Genomic DNA, 20,914 nt, shown 5'->3' with positions numbered 1-20,914 from the left:
AGTCAACCTGCACTGTAGCTTTGAGTGTCCTATGGACTTGGACCCCAAGATCCCCCGATCCTCCACACTGCCAAGAGTCTTAGCACTTATACTATATTCTGCCATCATATTTGACCCACAAAAATGAACCACTTCACACTTATCAGGGTTGAACTCCATCTGCCACTTCTCAGCCCAGTTTTGCATCCTATCAATGTCCCGCTGTAAACTCTGACAGCCCTCCACACTATGCACAACACCTCCAACCTTTGTATCATTAGAAAACTTACTAACCCATCCCTCCACTTCCTCATCCAGATCATTTGTAAAAATCACGAAGAGTAATGGTCCCAGAACAGATCCCTGAGGCACTCCACTGGTGATCGACCTCCATGCAGAATATGACACGTCTACAACCACTCTTTGCCTTCTGTGGGCAAGCCAGTTCTGGATCCACAAAGCAATGAACCCGTGGATCCCATGCCTCCTTACTTTCTCAATAAACCTTGCATGGGGTAACTTAACAAATCCCTTGCCGAAATCCATATACACCTCATCTACTGCTCTTCCTTCTTCAATGTGTTTAGACACATCCTCGAAAAATTCAATCAGGTTCATAAGGCATGACCTGCCCTTGATAAAGCCATGCTGACTATTCATAATAATATTATACTTCTCCAAATGTTCATAAATCCTGCCTCTCAGGATCTTCTCCATCATCTTACCAACCACTGAGCTAAGACTCACTTATCTATAATTTCCTGGGCTATCTCTACTCCTTTTCTTAAATAAAGGAACAACATCTGTAACCCTCCAATCCTCAGGAATCTCTCTCTTTTCCATTGATGATGCAAAGATCATTGCCAGAGGCTCAGCAATCTCCTCTCTCGCCTCCTACTATAGCCCGGGGTACATCTCATCTGGTCTGGTGACTTATCCAACTTGATGCTTTCCAAAAGCTCCAGCACATCCTCTTTCTTAATATCTACATGCTCAAGCTTTTCAGTCTGCTGCAAGTCATCACTACAATCACCAAGATCCTTTTCCATAGTGAATACTTAAGTAAAGTATTCATTAATTACCTCTGTTATTTCATCCGGTTCCATACACACTTTCCCACTGTCACACTTGATAGGTCCTATTTTTTCACATCTTATTCTCTTGCTCTTAACATACTTGTAGAATGCCTTTGGGTTTTCCTTAATCCTGCCCGCCAAGGCCTTCTCATGGCCCCTTCTGGCTCTCCTAATTTCCTTCTTAAGCTCCTTCTTATTAGCTTTACAATCTTCTAGATCTCTAACATTACCTAAATCTCTGAACCTTTTGTAAGCTTTTCTTTTCTTCTTGACTAGGCTCATTACAGCCTTTGTACACCATGGTTCCTGTACCATACCATAACTTCCCTGTCTCATTGGAACCTACCTATGCAGAACTCGACACAAATATCCCTTGAACATTTACGACATTTCTTCCATACTTTTCCCTGAGAACATCTGTTTCCAACTTAAGCTTCCAATTTCCTGCCTGATAGCCTCATAATTCCCCTTACTTCAATTAAATGCTTTCCTGACTTGTCTGTTCCTATCTCTCTCCAATGCTATTGTAAAGGAGATAGAATTATGATCACTGTCTCCAAAATGCTCTCCCACTGAGAGATCTGACACCTGACCAGGTTCATTTTCCAATACTAAATCAAGTACAACCTCTCTTCTTGTTGGCTTATCTATATATTGAGTCAAGAAACCTTCCTGAATACACCTAACAAACTCCACCCTATCTAAACCCCTTGCTCTAGGGAGATGCCAATCGAAATTTGGGAAAATAAAATCTCCCATTAAGACAACTCTTGGGGTTAGGGTTAGGGTTACAACACCTTTATAGGATCTGTTTCCCAATCTGCTCCTCGATATCCCTGTTACTATTGAGTGGCCTTAAAAAACACCCAGAAAAGTTATTGAGCCCTTCCTGTTATGGTTATGGTTAGATGCTGGTTAAGATGGTTGGTGCTTATAAAATACATGGAATTCCTCATTCAGATGATGATCTAGGCTCTGGAGACCAAATCATTAAAGTGGATTAGCCTTGATTAGTAAGGGTGTCAAAGGTTACAAGGAGAAGGCAAGAGAATAAGCTGAAAGGGATAATGAATCAGCCATGATGGAATGACAGAGCAGATTGGATGAGCCTAATTCTGCTCCCATGTGTTACAAACATGAAAAACCTGTGCATGATTCATACAATGTGTTACCAGGATGTTTGAGTATTGTGCAAGGAGAAAGGAGGTTTAAGCTTTGGTGCCTGTAACAATTTCTTCAAACCTAACTTTCTTGTATGCTGTGGATGTGTGCAAATGAACGTTGTGGGAGGCAGTGGAGTTGACAGATTATGAAAATACTGAACAGACATGTGATAATGAAATTAGCTAAGGGGATTGAAAGACCACAAGTTTTGATCCAATGCTGTACAATTCAGAAAAAGTAAGTGATGATTACTCATTCATAAATTACTTGGTAAAGTTTAACATAACTTTTAAAAGAATAACAAAACTATTAATATCATAGTCTACAATCTACTGTTGATCATAAAGGATCAAAGAACAATGATCAACTTTTTTCACCATATTAATTTACATGTATTGTGTCCTGATGAAGGTTCTCAGCTGGAAATGTCAATTGTTTACTCTTGCTGCCTGACCTGCTGAGTTTCTCCAGCGTTGTGTGTGTGTTTCTTTGCATTTCCAGCATCTGCAGATTTTCTCTTGTTTGTGATTTACCTGTATTAGGAATTTGCTTTGTTGTGTTGTTGTGACATGCAACAAAAACAACATTCAACGATTATAAAAATAAAGAACCATATAAAAATAAAGTTAGAGATTAAAATGTGGATATGTAATAAATGTACATAAATAGCATAATCTATTTACAATGTGTACAGTACTGTATTATCAAAAAGTTGTTTAAAGTGTTTACAGTGCAGTGACAAAGGTAATAGACAGAGGGCTTGGCGTTGGCTATTTAGCATGGTTGATCAGATTAAGTGCTTGGGAGTTTTGACAAGTCACAACTCTTTAACATGACCTCTGATAAGCCATCTTAAAGGGAGCACAACCTCATTTAAAATTAACAAATTAGCTCTGCCATTAAATAAAATGATCGGATTGATGCTAATTCTGTTGTGGTTTTATCATTAGTCATCGAACAAATCTACATCAGAGGATAAATATCTGATTTAACATCTGAGTCAGTTTTACTGTGGCACGGGAAGGGTCCAGGAATGGCAAAGGCCAGTGTATTGAGTGCACTACTCTAGATACAGTATTTAAATTGGTGTTTCAGTCGCACTCATGGTTTGTGTTCTTCTCTTGCTGTACCCTCAGATGAATACGGTGCCACATACATGATCTCGAATTTTCTGTTTAGCAGCACCAACTAACTCTCTTTCATGGAATTCCTTTCTTTCAAAATTGCACTAATAGGCTCAGAATTGTGGCTTTGTCAGTCATCTTTTTGCTTAATCTTTTCAGACCTGCACCGATAGATCTTCAATGTCTGTTATTACTTTAACAACTTCCAGGCTCCTTTACACATGGAACACCCAATTCTCCTGCAGCCCTTCCTCCACAGGATGGTCTGCAGGTCCTTGACTTCTTCCCTGATCAGTCCCATCCACCACCACCTTTTTTGCCTTACATGGAACAATTTCTCTTTTTATTTACACTGGCTTGATTTGGTTAAAAGGTGATGTTTTACGATCCTATTTTAGGATGCCTTGTTATGACATACTCTTTGTTCCTGTCTGGCTCAGATCCCTCCCTGTTCATCTACTCCATATATATTAATAAAATATATTGGTGTTGCATCTTGAACTTGTATCGATTTTTCTTCCAATGTCCACCCACTATTATACATATAGTAGTGTTAACTCTACATAATGTTAACATGCTGAGATCCTTCATCAGGAATAGCAGTAATTTCTGGGTATAATGAAGGGCCTCACCATCAAGTGCCACCTCTTTAATCCTCTCCATAGATGCTGCCTGACTTGTTGATTTCCTCCAACATTTTGTGTGTTCACATGCAGAAATGAAACTTCAATTTTTCTGCAACTTTTCCATTTTTAGTGGTAGATTGTCAAAATTATTATCTACTATAAAGTTACCAAGTTCTGCAGCGTCTCTATTCCCTTCAGCTTCCTGTAAGCACTATTCTATATGATAATAGCAGTTTCCACATCATGTTCCTGGTATTTATAATTTCCAAAGCCTGCTGGGGGAAAATCCAAACTTGGTGTGCCTATGGTTGTTACTTACACATTGTCTTATGAAACAAGAAATGCAGAGGAGGAAGCAGATAGATCTTGTTTGAATATGTATGAATAACTGCATCAGCATTTCTTGTTGCTTCTGAGCCCATTTTAAAAGTTCTTTATATAGCCTCTTGTTTGCTTCAAACTGAAATAGAAATTCTGGTCAATTTTCTGCCAGTGTTATTTTACCACAAGTTTATGTCACACTTCCTGGAGGTGGACTACATGATAAACATCCAAAACAAAGTTCTTTTACCAATCTGCCTCTGTTGCACGAGACTGCTCCCCCACAATGAGGGGCCACAAGAAGGACTTGAAAACATACAGCATTTTTCATCTCTTGAAAACTACATCTCACCATAGGCCAACATAAATGGTGAAACTCACCGACGACTCCAGTGTGGAAGCATGGCTTTTGGATGTTTGATGGAATGAAGGCAGGAAGATCAAGAGTTCAAACTGATGCAAAACTCACAGTCTACTAAGTAGCTGAGAACCCTATCCTCCGGTACAGCTCAGATTCATGGAGCCATCTACAGGAGGCATTTCAAAGCTTTGTTCCTTCAAATCCACAGAGTAATAGAGCACAAGATGGCCATTCAGCCCGCTATGCCCATGCCAGCCATCAAGTACCTATATGCACTAATCCCATTTACCGGCAGTTGGTCTCTAATCTTCTCTGTTTTTGCAATTCAGATGCTCATCTAGACATTTTTAAAATATTTTGAGAGTATCTGCCTCCACCACCTTCTCAGGTGGCGTGCAATCTGGGACACCCAGGGTAGAAAATAATCGTTCTTCTGTTCCCCTCTAGTCCTTTTATTCCTCAACTTAAGTCTGTAACCCTCTGTTGTTAGGCATCACTGTCATGGGGAAGAGATTTCTCATTACCCATCTTATCTATTCCCCTTATAATTTTGTACATCTCCATCAGAATCCTCTTCAGCATCCTCCTCCTCAAGAAGGAAAACCCCAGTCTATCCAGTTGCCATAACAATTCCTAGGCAATCTCCTCTGCAGTCCAACTGTCTCCATTCTACCGAGTGTCAACCAGAGATAGATGCAATACTCCAGCTGTGGTCTAAACAAAACCCTGAACAGATGCCGTAGCATCTGACTTGCACCTGGCCTGGTCATATGTAGAAAACAAGGACACTTATCTCAGAATGCTGTTTCTGCATTTCATTTTGGCATTCAACACTATTATTCCACAGATGTTGGTGAACAAACTCCTACTCCTTGGTCTAAATACACCACTGTGCAACTGGGTGTTGAACTTCCTAATGAACAAACATCAAATAGTTAGGATATACAATGCTGCTCCCTCCCTTTTGTCCTCAACATGGGTGCCCCCTGAGGTTGTGTGCTGAGCCCATTGCTGTACACTCTGCTCACGCATGATTGCAAGACCAAACACCCGAACAATCACATTGTCAATTTCACTAATGACATGACAACAGTGAGATGGCCTACAGAGAGGAGGGGAAAGAGCTGAGGTCTGGTTTCAGCCAAATAACTTCTTCCTCAATGACAGCAAGACAAAGAAAATGGTTATTGACTTTAGGAGAACTCACATCATTCAAACCCCTCTACATTAGTGGCACAGCAGTGGAAACTGCAAACAGTTTCAAACACTTGGCAGTGCATATCTCACACAACCTCTCGTGGTCCAAGGACACAATGTGGAAAGCTCAACAATGCCTCTACTTTCTGAGGAGATTGAAGAGAGCTGGTCATCTATATTCACGTCCTTCTACATTGTGTAGTAGAGAGCTTCACTGCATGGTATGGAAACTGCACTGTGGCAGACAGGAAGGCTCTACAATGGGTGGTCAAAACTGCCCAACACATCACCAACATCAACCTACCCACCATCAAGGACATTTATACAGAAAAGTGCCTGAAAAGGACCAATAACATCATCAAGGATCCCACCTACCTGGTCATGGACTGCTTGCCCCACTCCCATTAGAAAAAAGGCTATGAGGCATCCACAGCAAGGCCACCAGAGTCAAAAAAGCAGGAACTTTTCCCAAGCAGTAAGGATGATCAACATTTGATGCTACTAACCCATCCTTCCTCACCCCTAACTACCACTTTATCACTTCTTGTCAGTCATCTTATGTACAGACGCTCCTGTGCCTAGTGTCACTTTATGGACATACAATCAATGTATATAAGCTATCTTAAGTATTTCTATTTATTGTGTTCTTTATCTTACTGTGTTTTTTGTGCTGCATCGGATCCAGAGTGAGAATTATTTCATTTTCCTTTACTCTTGTGTACTGGAAATGACATTAAACAATCTGGAATAAATTTGTACCATAACTTCCAAGCTCTTTGTTCTGTGCAAATGTAACTCAGCCCTTACCTTCCTCTCCATCATCTCTACTTGCCTCCTGGCTGAACTAGAAACCATTACCAAAGTGCTGCCCCAGACTAGCATCAAGCCTCGTATTAGGAGACAGACCTATTGCAGGGAAATAGGATTAATGTAGGTGGGCAAAAAGGCCAGCATGGTGTGGTGGACTGAAGAAGCTGTTTTCATGCTGCTCAACTCTATGACTCGAATCACACTCAGGTGACTCTACTGGGAAGTCGCATCTTCTGATGTCCAAAATCACAACCCAAAAACAGGCACTCAGAACCAAAAGCTATCAGAGGAAATGCTTCAAGGATGTTCTCAGTGCCTCCTCGAGAACATATTGTTTCCTCACTGATCTATGGGAATCTCTGGTCTGAGATGGTGCTGAGAAACAAGCTCATCAGAATCTTACCGCACCCTACTCTCCATCCCTTTGCCCTCTCAAGCACCACTGTCTTTGCCTGTGCTCTTACATCTGTCTCCTCAGCCATCTGAAAACCCACATGACGGGAAAGGGAAAAGTACTGAGCAGCCTGGAACTGACTCCCTGAAGGCACACTGAATGCAAAACCCTTCACCACATCTATAGAGCACCCAAAGCACCCAGAGCATCTATAGAGCTGCAATCTTCAAGCTAATGGACTGAGACAAAGAACTGGAAATAACTTTAAAAGATCTGTACTGGCTGGCAGAGAGATGGCAGGCTAAATGGCCACCTTTTTGTCCATAAATCTCTAAGATTCAATTTAATGCTAGCCCTTAACATCATCTAGAGCCTCAAAGGGCTTCCAACAAGGAACAATAATTACTTCAATTTACTCTACTATGTACATTGCTAGCAATGCAATTACAGTAATCAGTGAAAACCAAACGCAGCCTTTACTGAACACTTCCATTCAGTCCTCATGAACTTTCAATTACATCATTTTTACTTCTTTCTCTCTTTCATGCTAACCTTTCTGCCTTGGCCTTCTATTCAGTTCCAAGGAAGCCTGAAGGATATAGTCTTCAACCTGTGGTGCTAACTGTTTCTCATCCCACGGATGCTGCCTGATCTGCTGAGCACTTCAAACACTTCCTGATTTTTCTTCGGGTTTCCAGCACTTCTTTTCTTACTTGTTTTTCCTTTGAAGAATAATATATGGTGATCTTCTTCATGATAGTCTTCCCAGTACAGAGTTCAAAAACTTCAGATCATAGCCACCACTTATTTTTGAATCGGTAGCAGCTCCTGGTGATAATTCCAACCCTTCTGTCTTATCCCATTTTGCCCTGCATCATTACTCCACTTGTCATTTAAGTACACCTGCCTTCCACCCTATCACATACACTGTACAGGTCAAATCCACTCCATTATGGGCCACACAAGAAATGTACATCATAATGGGGATTCTCATTTAGACATACTTCAAGAAGGTCACTGGGATAAGAAATGCTGTTATGAGACACTGAGTGCCCGAAGAAGGCAGATTGCCCATTAGTTTGATTTGTAGAGCATAAAACGTGTTTAAGGAGGTCCAAAATGACGATGTTCAAAGATCACTGCTCCTTCTGTTATGAAAATCCTCTGATATATTTTCATTAGTAAGCAATTCTGTGGCTTTAAATTCTGCCCACCATTTCCTTAGTGCATTATACAGCACGTTAATTAACACATTTGAGATAAGTTCCTTTCTACCCTGTTTCATCACAGCTACTTGCTCTGAAAGGATTAATGCCTGCGCTAAAAATATAAAAAGCTGAAAACAAAGGGATGGTAAAGCAATTGGTGGTAAGATGGTCAGAATATAATCAGCCATAGTTAAAGTCCTGGGATCTAAATTAGTTTTCCAAAGGCCCTCTCGATGACTTTGGGCTAGCAGCAACTCTGAAGAGTTGAGAGTTGAGAATTGAGAGCCGCAGCCAAGGAAGACGAAGATCAACAAGCCTCCAATTCCTTATCATTACCTGGTGACTTCCATCAGAAGCTTGGTCACTCAGACATGGCACTAGAACGTCACTACTATACATTAAATTCAACTCCACAATCCCTAAGGATCTATTCCAAGCCCAAGGTATTGCTGGAATCACAAAGAAGGCATACCAGCAGCTATATTTCATCAGGACTTTAAAAAGATTTAATACGTCACCAAAGACTCTTGAAAAAAGTACAGATGTGCCATGAGGAACACGCTGAGTGCAGGCACTGCCTGCTATGGGGGTTCTGGTGCACAGGATCAAGAAAAGCTTTAGAAGGTTGTAGGCTCGATCAGTTCCATCATGACCACTGTCCTTCCTAGCATCAAGGACATCTTGAAAGGGCAGTGACCAAGAAGTCCTTCATCAATGGGGATCATCACCACCCAGGTCATGCCCTCTTCCCATCATTAACATCAGGGAGGAGGTACAGAAACCTGTAAAAGCACACTCAACATTTTAACAACAGTTTCTTCCCCTCCGATGTCAGATTTCTAAACACTACCTCACTATTTAGCTCTTTTTTTTCTTCTATTTATTTATTTTTATATTATTGCAACCTATATTTTTTGTGTATTGTACTATACGGCTGCTGCTAAACAACAAACTTTACAACGTCTGCCAGTGATATTGAACCTGATTCTGATTCTGAAAATTAATCAACACTTTGAAAAGTCAGGAGAAACCATCAGGGGAAAGTCAAAGAGAAAAGGAAGTCTGTCAGTTTTGCATCTGACTGTCCTCTTAGTTCTGTAATGTAGGTTCAAATCCAACAGTGACAGGTAGCAGAGGGTTTTCTCATGTTGACAGCTGTTGCAGGTACCAGGGAGAAAATCTAATTGAGAGCCCAAGGGAAACAGGCCAATGACAGGAGCTGTCTCTCTCAGGGTTAAATCTTATTAGGAGGCCGAACAACAAAATAAAATATTAACACTACATACAATTTGGAGCCAAGGTGTGCACAGTAAGTTTCATTTCCTAATCTTCGACTGACAGATGGAATTTTATCTGTTGCAATATACTTAAAGCACTCTAGCGTCAGTTACATTGTGATGTACCTACCTATAAACCTTCTTTACTTAAAAAACACATCTGGAAATGCAAAATTATTCCCATAAGGAAAAGGGATAGCTGAGGTATGACCTAATAGAGATATTTAAAATTTTGAAATGTTTTAATCAAGAAAAAAATGTAGAACTGCTGATGCCAAAACTAAAAAAAAGTGTTGCCAAGTTGAAACAGTGTTGGTGTAGTATAAAAGAATCTTGTATACCTTTCTGGGTGATTTGGCATCATAGAATATAGAATAGTATTGCACACTTTAGGACCTTTGGCCCATGAAGTTGTCTGACCCTTTAACCTACTCCAAGATCAACCTATCCTTTCCTCCTACATAGCTCCCCATTTTTCTTTCATCCATGGATCTATGTAAGTCTCTTAAATGCCTGAAGCACCACCCCAACAGCATGTTCCATGAGACTATTGAAACTTCTTACTTGTTTCTGGTGAATGGTCTTCAACTCAAGACACTGCTTGTTTCTCTTTCCACAGGTGCTACCAGCCCTGCTGAGCTTTTCCAACAATCTCTTTTTGTTTTAATATTTATTACATTTAGTTTTTCTAAATTATTTTTATGGTCTCCAACACTGTTTTCCCATCTTCAAATTTGCCCATAAATCAACATCAATAAGCACGCAAGGCCCAATAATTATTCCAGGCATGACTTACAAGTATGTTGGTGTAGGAAATGCGAGTTGCTGTTCACTCATGGTGGGACCAATCTTTGCTGACACTGAAGGCTCAGAAATGGAACTTAGAACATTGCAGCACAGTACAGGACCTTTGGTCCATGATGCTGTGCCAACCTTATAACCTACTTTAAGAGCAAACTAACTCTTCCCTCTTACATAGCCCTCTATTTTTATTTCATCCATGCTTCTATCTAAAAGTTTCTTAAACATCCCTAACATACAGTGTCTGTAAAAATTATTCAGCTCCCTTAGGAATTTTCATGTTATATTGTTTTACAATATGGATTATATTGGATTTAATTTGGCTTTTTTGACACTGATCAACAGAAAAAGACTCTTTTGTGTCAGAGTGAAAACAGATCTCTACCAGGAGATCTAAATTAATTACAAATATAAAACACAAAATAATTCATTGCATATGTATTCATCCCCTTCAAGTCAGTATTTAGTGGATGCATCTTTGGCAGCAATTACAGCCCTGTGTGGATAGGTTTCTATCAGCTTTGCACATCTGGACACAGCAATTTTTCCCCATTCTTCTTTACAAAACTGCTCAAGCTCAATCAGATCGCACAGGGATCGTGAGTGAACAGCCCTTTTCAAGTCCAGCCACAAATTCTGAATTGAATTTAGCTCTGGACTCTGAAACAACCCCACAGCATGATGCAGCCACCACTATGCTTCACGGTGTGGATAGTGTGTTTTTGATGATGTGCAGTGTTTGGGTTATGCCAAACATAGCATTTAGCCTGATGGCCAAAATGCTCAACTTTGGTTTCATCTGCTCATAAAACATTCTTCCAGTTGACTTCAGAGTCTCCCACATGCCTTCTGGCAAACTCCAGCTGAGATTTCATGAGTTTTTTTCAACCATGACTTTCTCTTTGCCACTCTCCCATAATGATGCGACTGGTGAAGCACCTGGGCAACAGTTGTTGTATGTGCCGTCTTGCCCATCTCAGCCACTGAAGCTTGTAACTCCTCCAGAGTTATCATAGGTCTCTTGGTAGCCTCCCTCCCTCACTAGTCCCCGTCTTGCATGGTCACTCAGTTTTTGAGAACAGCAGATTTACAGCTGTACCATATTCTTTCCATTTCTTGTTGATTGACTTAACTGTTGGTTGGTAGGCATCCATCGGTCTTGAAGGACAATGGGTGATGATCGTCATTATCACAAGTCTGGGTGGAAGGTATGGAGATCCTGAGATGCTCACTCATCAAGATCTCCCTTTTGGCCTCACCAATGTAGTCCAAAGGAAAGCTTATGAGGCAATATATTTGGCTCCAGCTTGGCTACAGGAGCTACCGGAAGGATGTTCAATGATATCCAGCCACCTTAGGGGCTCCACTCCAGATTTTTTGGCTGAGTTTACTCCCACAGGCTTTACCTCTCCTGAGGCTGCCCACAAGGCAGTGGGGCTATTTACCCATAGCTGGGAATCTAGTTCACGAGCACCAAGGCGTGTCCACACAACAGTGGGCCTGCGTGTTATGTGTGCATGGGGCCAGACTTCCTCCATGTCCTCCGTAGTTCAACCTGAGTCCAAAAGGAGTTCAGTTTCCGTGAGTTGCCAGCGAGGAGGCACTACATGAGTCTTGCTGTTGGAGAGGCTACGTACTGGCAGGGTACGACTTTACACACTTCGTTCTCCTTTTTGCAAGACTGCTAGCCTGCGGTGGAAGCTGAAAGTGAGAGCAATAAGCCCTACCCATAGATGTGGAAGCCATAGAAAGGGAACAGAGGAGGTTTACAAGGATGTTGCCTGGATTGGGGAGCATGCCTTATGAGAATAGGTTGAGTGAACTCGGCCTTTTCTCCTTGGAGCGACGAAGGTGAGAGGTGACCTGATAGAGGTGCATAAGATGATGAGAGGCATTGATCCTGTGGATAGTCAGAGGCTTCTTCCCAGGACTGAAATGGTTTCCACAAGAGGACACAGGTTTAAGGTGCTTGGGAGTAGGTACAGAGGAGATGTCAGGGGCAAGTTTTTTTACGCAGAGTGTGGTGAGTGCGTGGAATGGGCTGCCGGCAACTGTGGTGGAAGCAGATACGATAGGGTCTTTTAAGAGACCTTTGGATAGGTACATGGAGCTTAGTAAAACAGGGGACTATAGGTAAGCCTAGTAATTTCAAAGATAGGGACATGTTCGGCACAACTTTGTGGGCCGCAGGGCCTGTATTGTGCTGTAGGTTTTCTATGTTTCTACCAACTACACTACCACACTAAATGCATCACAACAACCATTTTGACACCAACTGTACTCCAAGGGCTGTTCAGTGACCTGGAAGTTTTCTTGTATCCATCTCCTGACTTGTGCTTTTTAATAACCTTTTTGCGGAGTTACTTGGAGTGTTCTTTTGTCTTCATGGTGTAGTTTTTGCCAGGATACTGACTCACCAGCAGTTAGACCTTCCAGATACAGGGGTATTTTTACTAGGTTCTGTAGCTTATCGATCAGAACCATAGGAAGATGGTGTTAAGTGCTGAGCTATAATCAATAAACAGCATCAATAAATTATCGCTGACAATATGCCATGAAATATGTTGTTTCGTGATAGCAATTTTGTGCATGACATAAAAAGTTACAAAAATAAATATATCTATAGGCAAATAATGGGGTACTCATGTACTGTTCAAAAATCTGATGGCAGAGGAGAAGCTATTTTTTAAAAGTTGACTGTGTGTCTACAGGCTGCTCAACCTCTTACCCAATGCTTCTAAGGTGAAGGGAACATTTCCCAGATGGAGAGAATCTTTAATGGTGGATGCCATCTTCCCGTGGTGCTGTGTCTTGAAGATGAACTCAACATTGGGGGAGTGTTGTGCCTGTAATGGAACTGGCTGAACCAACAATCTCTGTAGCCTCGTACAATGCTGTGTTTTGGAGGCTGTGATGCAACCATTTAGAAGATTGTTAACAATGCACTAGGAACCCAGAATATGTTGCACTGCACTATTTTATAATTTCACTCCATTCATTCTTCCTAACAAAGTGAATAACCTACAGTATCATTTCCTCAACATTTTATTCCATACGTCTTATTTAATCCACCCATATCCCTTTGTATGAGGCTCCAGCACCAATCCATGAGGGACATACTACTCACTGAACTGCCAATTTGAAATTTGTCTCTTGTATCTGGCTAACCAATAGAAAACAATGTCCTAATCATTCCTATATTTATCCCCAACCCAATGCACTTTTATCTTGTGAATTGACCTTTAATGTTGTATATGATAATCCAAATATACTATATCTACTGGTTTCCCTTTAATCACCCTGCAATATCCCCATACAACTCTAGCAAATTCATCAAGTTCCTTTTCTTAAAACCATGGTGAAACTGCTTGATGGCATTATGATTTTCTAAATGTCCTGCTAATATCTGCTTAATAATAGATACCAGCATTTTCCAATGACACATTAAGATAACTGATCAATCCTGCTTTTCTTCTTTTCTTAAATAGTGGCATTACTTTTGCAATTTTGCTGATCCGCTCCAGAATGTATTTTAAACATAGAATGCTACATCACAGTCTGTGCCCTTTGTCCCACAATGTTGTGTCAGCCTTTTAACCTACTCTACGATCAATCTAACTCTTTCCTCCTACATTACCCTCAATTTTCTATCATCCACGTGTCTACCTAAGTGTTTCTTGAATGTCTCTAATGTATCACCACCACAGATAGAGCATTCCACACACCTAATAAACTGTAAAGAAAAACTTACCTCTGACATCCCACCAATACTTTCCTCCAATTGCCTTAAAATGATGTCCTCTTGTATTAACCATTTCCTCCCTGAGAAAAAAAGTCTCTGGCTATCCACTTATCATCTTGTACACCTCTATCAAGTCACTTCTCATCCTTCTTCACTCCAAAGATCGAAACCCTAGTTTGCTCAACCTGTTCTCATAAGACATGCTCGCTAATCCAGGCAACCTCCTGGTAAATCTTCTCTGCACCTTCTCTAAAGTTCCCACATCATGATGAAGAGTTGGTAGAGACCATTGGTGATAAATGCTTATTTAATGGTTACTGAAAACACGCCTGATAGTTTTTCGCAGGGGACTTGCGGAAAGTTCATCAATACGAAAAGGCCACTTTAAGCTTCATGTACATTCATGCAAGGAGAGTTAATCTGTGGTTCAACACTATGACTCAAACAACTTGAACTGATCATGTTCTCTTGCCATGTCAAATTTTCTTTCCTCTCTCGTAGTTACTGGCCCATTACCATCTGTGAGTTGGTCCTTTGGATCTCATTTTGCTGATTATTCTTCACATATGAGCATAGACAGTGAGTGCCCATGATTATGATGGGCATCACAAGTCCAAGATGCCTATGCTCAGCAAACATTTCTCTCTTTTAGAGGTGTTAAGGCATACTATATGACATTTAAATTGTATCACCATTAAAAATTAATGCAAAGGTTTAAATCTCAGATATGTAGCTCAGAAGGGTAGGGTTAGAAGAAAGAGGTCCATAGTAATAGGGGACTCAATAGTCAGGGGCTCAGACAGGCGTTTCTGTGGAGGTGACCGGGAGTCCCGAATGGTAATTTGCCTCCCTGGTGCCAGGGTTCGGGACGTTTCTGATCGCGTCCAAGATATCCTGAAGTGGGAGGGTGAAGAGCCAGAGGTCGTGGTACATGTAGGTACCAATGACATAGGAAGGAAAGGGGAAGAGGTCCTGAAACGAGAGTATAGGGAGTTAGGAAGGCAGTTAAGAAGAAGGACCGCAAAGGTAGTAATCTCGGGATTACTGCCTGTGCCACGCGACAGTGAGAGTAGGAATAGAATTAGGTGGAGGATGAATGCGTGGCTGTGGGATTGGAGCAGGGGGCAGGGATTCAAGTTTCTGGATCATTGGGACCTCTTCTGGGGCAGGGTGACCTGTTCAAGAAGTATGGGTTACACTTGAATCATGGGGGGACCAATATCCTAGCGGGGAGGTTTGCTAGGGCTACAGGGCGGACTTTAAACTAGTAAGATGGGGGGGCGGGAGACTATTTGAGGAGACTATGGGAGAGGAGGTTAGTTCACCAGTGGAGCAAGTAAATAGACAGTGTGTGAGGGAGGAAAGGCAGGTGATGGAGAAGGGATGCGCTCAGCCCGAAGATGTAGGGGAGAAGAAAGAAAAGGATAATAAATTTGAATGCATTGTTAGGGATGGAAAGAGAGGAGGAGATGGAGAGTATCTTAAATGTATCTATTTTAATGCTAGGAGCATTGTAAGAAAGGTGGATGAGCTTAAAGCGTGGATTGATACCTGGAATTATGATGTTGTAGCTATTAGTGAAACATGGTTGCAGGAAGGGTGTGATTGGCAACTAAATATTCCTGGATTTAGTTGCTTCAGGTGTGATACAGTAGGAGGGGCCAGAGGAGGAGGTGTTGCATTGCTTGTCCGAGAAAATCTTATGGCGGTGCTTTGGAAGGATAGATTAGAGAGCTCTTCTAGGGAGACCATTTGGGTGGAATTGAAGAATGGGAAAGGTGCAGTAACACTGATAGGAGTGTATTATAGGCCACCTAATGGGGCGCGTGAGTTGGAAGAGCAAATGTGTAAGGAGATAGCAGATATTTGTAGTAAACACAAGGTGGTGATTGTGGGAGATTTTAATTTTCCACACGTAGACTGGGAAGCTCATTCTGTAAAAGGGCTGGATGGTTTAGAGTTTGTGAAATGTGTGCAGGATAGTTTTTTGCAACAATACATAGAAGTACCGACTAGAGATGGGGCAGTGTTGGATCTCCTGTTAGGGAATGCGATAGGTCAGCTGACAGATGTATGTGTTGGGGAGCACTTCGGGTCCAGTGATCACAATAGTATTAGCTTCAATATAATTATGGAGAAGGACAGGACTGGACCTAGAGTTGAGATTTTTGATTGGAGAAAGGCTAACTTTGAGGGGATGCGAAGGGATTTAGAGAGAGTGGATTGGGTCAAGTTGTTTTATGGGAAGGATGTAATAGAGAAATGGAGGTCATTTAAGGGTGAAATTATGAGGGTACAGAATCTTTATGTTCCTGTTAGGGTGAAAGGAAAGGTTAAAGGTTTGAGAGCACCATGGTTTTCAAGGGATATTAGAAATTTGGTTCAGAAAAAGAGGGATGTCTACAATAGATATAGGCAGCATGGAGTAAAGGAATTGCTCGAGGAATATAAAGAATGTAAAAGGAATCTTAAGAAAGAGATTAGAAAAGCTAAAAGAAGATACGAGGTTGGTTTGGCAAATAAGGTGAAAGTAAATCCGAAAGGTTTCTACAGTTATATTAAAAGCAAGAGGATAGTGAGGGATAAAATTGGCCCCTTAGAGAATCAGAGTGGTCAGCTATGTGTGGAACCGAAGGAGATGGGAGAGATTTTGAATGATTTCTTCTCTTCGGTATTCACTAAGGAGAAGGATATTGAATTATCTAAGGTGTGGGAAACAAGTAAGGAAGTTATGGAACCTATGACAATTAAAGAGGTGGAGGTACTGGTGCTTTTAAGAAATTTAAAAGTGGATAAATCTCCGGGTCCTGACAGGATATTCCCCAGGACCTTGAGGGAAGTTTGTGTAGAAATAGCAGGAGCTCTGACGGAGATCTTTAATATGTCATTGAAAACGGGGATTGTGCCGGAGGATTGGCGTATTGCTCATGTGGTTCCATTGTTTAAAAAGGGTTCTAGAAGGAAGTCTAGCAATTATAGACCTGTCAGTTTGACATCAGTGGTGGGTAAATTAATGGAAAGTATTCTTAGAGATAGTATTTATAATTATCTGGATAGATGGGATCTGATTAGAAGTAGCCAGCATGGATTTGTGCGTGGAAGGTCATATTTGACAAACCTTATTGAATTTTTTGAAGAAGTTACGAGGAATGTTGACGAGGGTAAGGCAGTGGATGTAGTCTATATGGACTTCAGCAAAGCCTTTGACAAAGTTCCACATGGAAGGTTAGTTAAGAAGGTTCAGTCGTTAGGTATTAATACTGGAGTAATAAAATGGATTCAACAGTGGCTAGATGGGAGATGCCAGAAAGTAGTGGTGGATAATTGTTTATCGGGATGGAGGCCGGTGACTAGCGGGGTGCCTCAGGGATCTGTTTTGGGCCCAATGTTGTTTGTAATATACATAAATGATCTGGATGATGGGGTGGTAAATTGGATTAGTAAGTATGCCGATGATACTAAGGTAGGAGGTGTTGTGGATAATGAGGTGGATTTTCAAAGCTTGCAGGGAGATTTATGCCGGTTAGAAGAATGGGCTGAACGTTGGCAGATGGAGTTTAATGCTGAGAAGTGTGAGGTTCTACACTTTGGCAGGAATAATCCAAATAGAACATACAGAGTAAATGGTAGGGCATTGAGGAATGCAGAGGAACAGAGAGATCTAGGAATAACTGTGCATAGTTCCCTGAAAGTGGAGTCTCATTTAGATAGGGTGGTGAAGAGGGCTTTTGGAACGCTGGCCTTTATAAATCAAAGCATTGAGTACAGAAGTTGGGATGTAATGCTAAAGTTGTACAAGGCATTGGTAAGGCCAAATTTGGAATATTGTGTGCAGTTCTGGTCACCGAATTATAGGAAAGATATCAATAAATTAGAGAGAGTGCAGAGACGATTTACTAGGATGTTACCTGGGTTTCAGCAATTAAGTTACAGAGAAAGGTTGAACAAGTTAGGTCTCTGTGTGGAATGAGCTTCCTGTAGAAGTAGTAGAGGCCAGTTCAGTTGTGTCATTTAAGGTAAAATTGGATAGGTATATGGACAGGAAAGGAGTGGAGGGTTATGGGCTGAGTGCGGGTAGGTGGGACTAGGTGAGATTAAGGGTTCGGCACGGACTAGGAGGGCCAAGATGGCCTGTTTCCGTGCTGTGATTGTTATATGGTTATATGGTTATATAAATCGCAACCTCACAGGCTGCACTAATGGATTGGTCAGACAAGAGGGATATTCCTCCTCTTAGCTACCATGATAGTCTTTTGCACAATTGATTTCAGAATTTGCCAAAACCATTGGATTCAAGAGAAATCTTGTGTTCAGAATCATTCTGAAAGAAGATGGTAGAGGCAGATTATTTAAGGTGATAGAGCTCAATCAAACCACCTACTCAGATCAGTGAAGTAAAGGTAACACAATGTTTTGCACGTTGGCTGGGTTGTAGGAAAACTGGAATGGGTGGTACAGGGGCAGTGTTTGAAAGAGGAAAGTATGATTGGTTGCAGTTCTTTTAATGAACACAAGTATCATGGATCAAATGGTCTCCCTCTGTGCTGTTTTGATTTGGTAACTCTAACACTGAGACTTGAGACATTAAGCATGAGGCATGGCTACAAATTTAATGGCAATAAGTTTCAAATAACTTGCGACAGGTCACCACTCTGCTCCAACCTTAATCTCCCTGGAAGGTGAGCACAGGCTTTGCAGATGCTGCTGAACTGATGAGTGAATTAAAGCATTTACTATTTTTCATTTAGTGGTAGGACTCTTTAAAAATACCCTCTGTGCATCAATAACTACAGTAATCTGCATTGTCAGCTTATTAATGTGTGATTCTGCTTAATTAAACCCTGTTCTAATGAGTTTCATGTCTTTGGATTCTGCTACTCCAAGAAACATCGATGTTCATTAAAAAACTTTCATCACTGTGAATTCAAGCAGAAAAGTACACTGACATCTAATTTTAGCGTGTATGGTGGTATAACACTGAATTTTAATGCTGGCATCTGGTGTAAGATTTCAGCAGCTGTCGGCATGTCCAAAGGCTAATGATAAATTAAGCAAGTCTTTATGTTTGACTTTTCAAAAATTATACCTATTGATGGCTTTTATTCTCGTACATAATAAATAAATATAGAGTTAGTCATTAATGTCAAACATCAATCTGATGATGGATCCAGGTTCCTTAGGAAGATAAAATATTTTTTTTTAACTTAAGCAACATGGGAAGACCATCGCCTTGCCAAAGATAATAGGGCTGTAATAATAGGTGATTTTAATTTCACTGATATTGACTGGGACTCCCATAGTGCTAATGGATCGGATGGGGCGCAACATGTAGGTAGCTCTGCACTTCATCTTCTCTTAGCAAATGAGGCCTGGCAAGCTGATGTGTCCATAAGGGAGCACTTTAGTACCTGTAGCCATAAGTCCAATGTCAAAGCTGGTCCTAAGAATTGTGATGATATGATTATGAATGCTGGCAGGATTGAGGCAGAGTAAATATCAGTATCTTGTAATCTTTTAATTATTTAGATATGTTTTAATGAACACCTTAATGCTTGGAATTAGAATATTATTGTCACGTGTACTGAGATACATTGAAAAACTCATTTGTGAGCCACTATGGGAAATTATGTTATGCTTAAGTACAATGAGGCTGTAGAAATGAAATGTAGTGCAGAATATAGGTAACTGCTAGAGCAGGAGTTTACAACCTGGGGTCCACAGACCCCATGCTGAATGGAATTGGTCCATGGCATAAAAAGGGTTGGGAACCCCTGAACTAGAGAAAGTGCAATGCAGATAACAAAATAAAGTCCATACATGAAGTTTTATACTAGGACAGAACATTAATGTTACCTACAGCAAGTGTGGATAAAAACAATGAATATCATGCCATTGTATTTTAGTTTGCCAAATGTGAAGTAAAAGCAGTTTGCAAAGCCATCCAATTAGAAAAGTTACAGAAGCCAACTAGAAAGAGAGGACCATGTTCTTTGTATTGGAATTAGCCAGTTCTGTGTAGATTATCTCTGAAACATTAACTGAGTTTTCCTCTCTTCACAGACGTTGCCTAATACTCAGTCAAGTGGCATGAAGTGTGGTGAGCTGGGTAACAGAATGTTGACAGCAGAATTAACCTGGGACGGCATGAAGCACTGAATCAAAAAGAGTCCTTATTAGAAACATCAAGAAAACAGGTTGGTCCTGACAAAGGTTTTCGGCCCGAAATGTCAACTGTACTTCTTCCTATAGATGCTGCCTGGCCTGCTGCGTTCCACCAGCATTTTGTGTGAGTTGCTTGAACAATTTAATGTTTTGGTCATGAGTTTCAAGTACTATAAACAGTGTTGGAAATATTCACCAGGCTAAGCAGTGTCTGTGGAAAGACATAAGAGTTAATATTGCAAGTCAAAGACCATTCATAAAAACCGGGAAAGGCAGAAGTTGGTTTTAAGCTGTGGAGCGGATAGATTAAGGGAGTATCTCTTGTAGCTTTAAGCTAGAATTACACAGGTGTCGAAGTTCTATTACCCAGCTCATTACATTTCATGCCATTTGACTGAGTATTAGGCAGTATCTGTGAAGAGAGGAAAATTGAGTTAATGTTTCATTGATAATCTATAGAAAACTAGCCAATTCCAATAGGATACTGCTTACCATAATGCCAATTTCTTCACATTTGACAAAGTGAAAAACATTGCCATGTTATTTATCATTTTTGTCACACTTGCTGTAGATAACATTAATGTTCCTTCCCAGCATAAAACTTCACATACTATGAATCACATGTGTGATTACCAGATGCTGCCTGATCTTAACTTTTCCAATATTATTTGT

The 20,914-nt window shown here is 40.8% G+C and overlaps 1 protein-coding gene across 1 annotated transcript in view; it reads left to right on the top strand.

Annotated features, from left to right (window-relative positions):
• hnf1a (HNF1 homeobox a) overlaps window positions 1-20,251 on the top strand; it is a 239,282-nt gene extending 219,031 nt beyond the window's left edge. The window contains exon 10 of the mRNA XM_059988327.1: window positions 20,141-20,251. Within this exon, the coding sequence (XP_059844310.1) occupies window positions 20,141-20,236 (96 nt within the window). The 3' untranslated portion in view covers window positions 20,237-20,251. The remainder of the gene's footprint in view (window positions 1-20,140) is intronic.
• Window positions 20,252-20,914: the final 663 nt, after the last annotated feature.

Source organism: Hypanus sabinus, chromosome 13 (assembly GCF_030144855.1).
Source record: "Hypanus sabinus isolate sHypSab1 chromosome 13, sHypSab1.hap1, whole genome shotgun sequence".
NCBI lineage: Eukaryota > Metazoa > Chordata > Chondrichthyes > Myliobatiformes > Dasyatidae > Hypanus > Hypanus sabinus.
The sequence above is the reverse complement of the archived record's forward strand: the minus strand, read 5'-3'. Positions and strand labels throughout refer to the sequence as shown.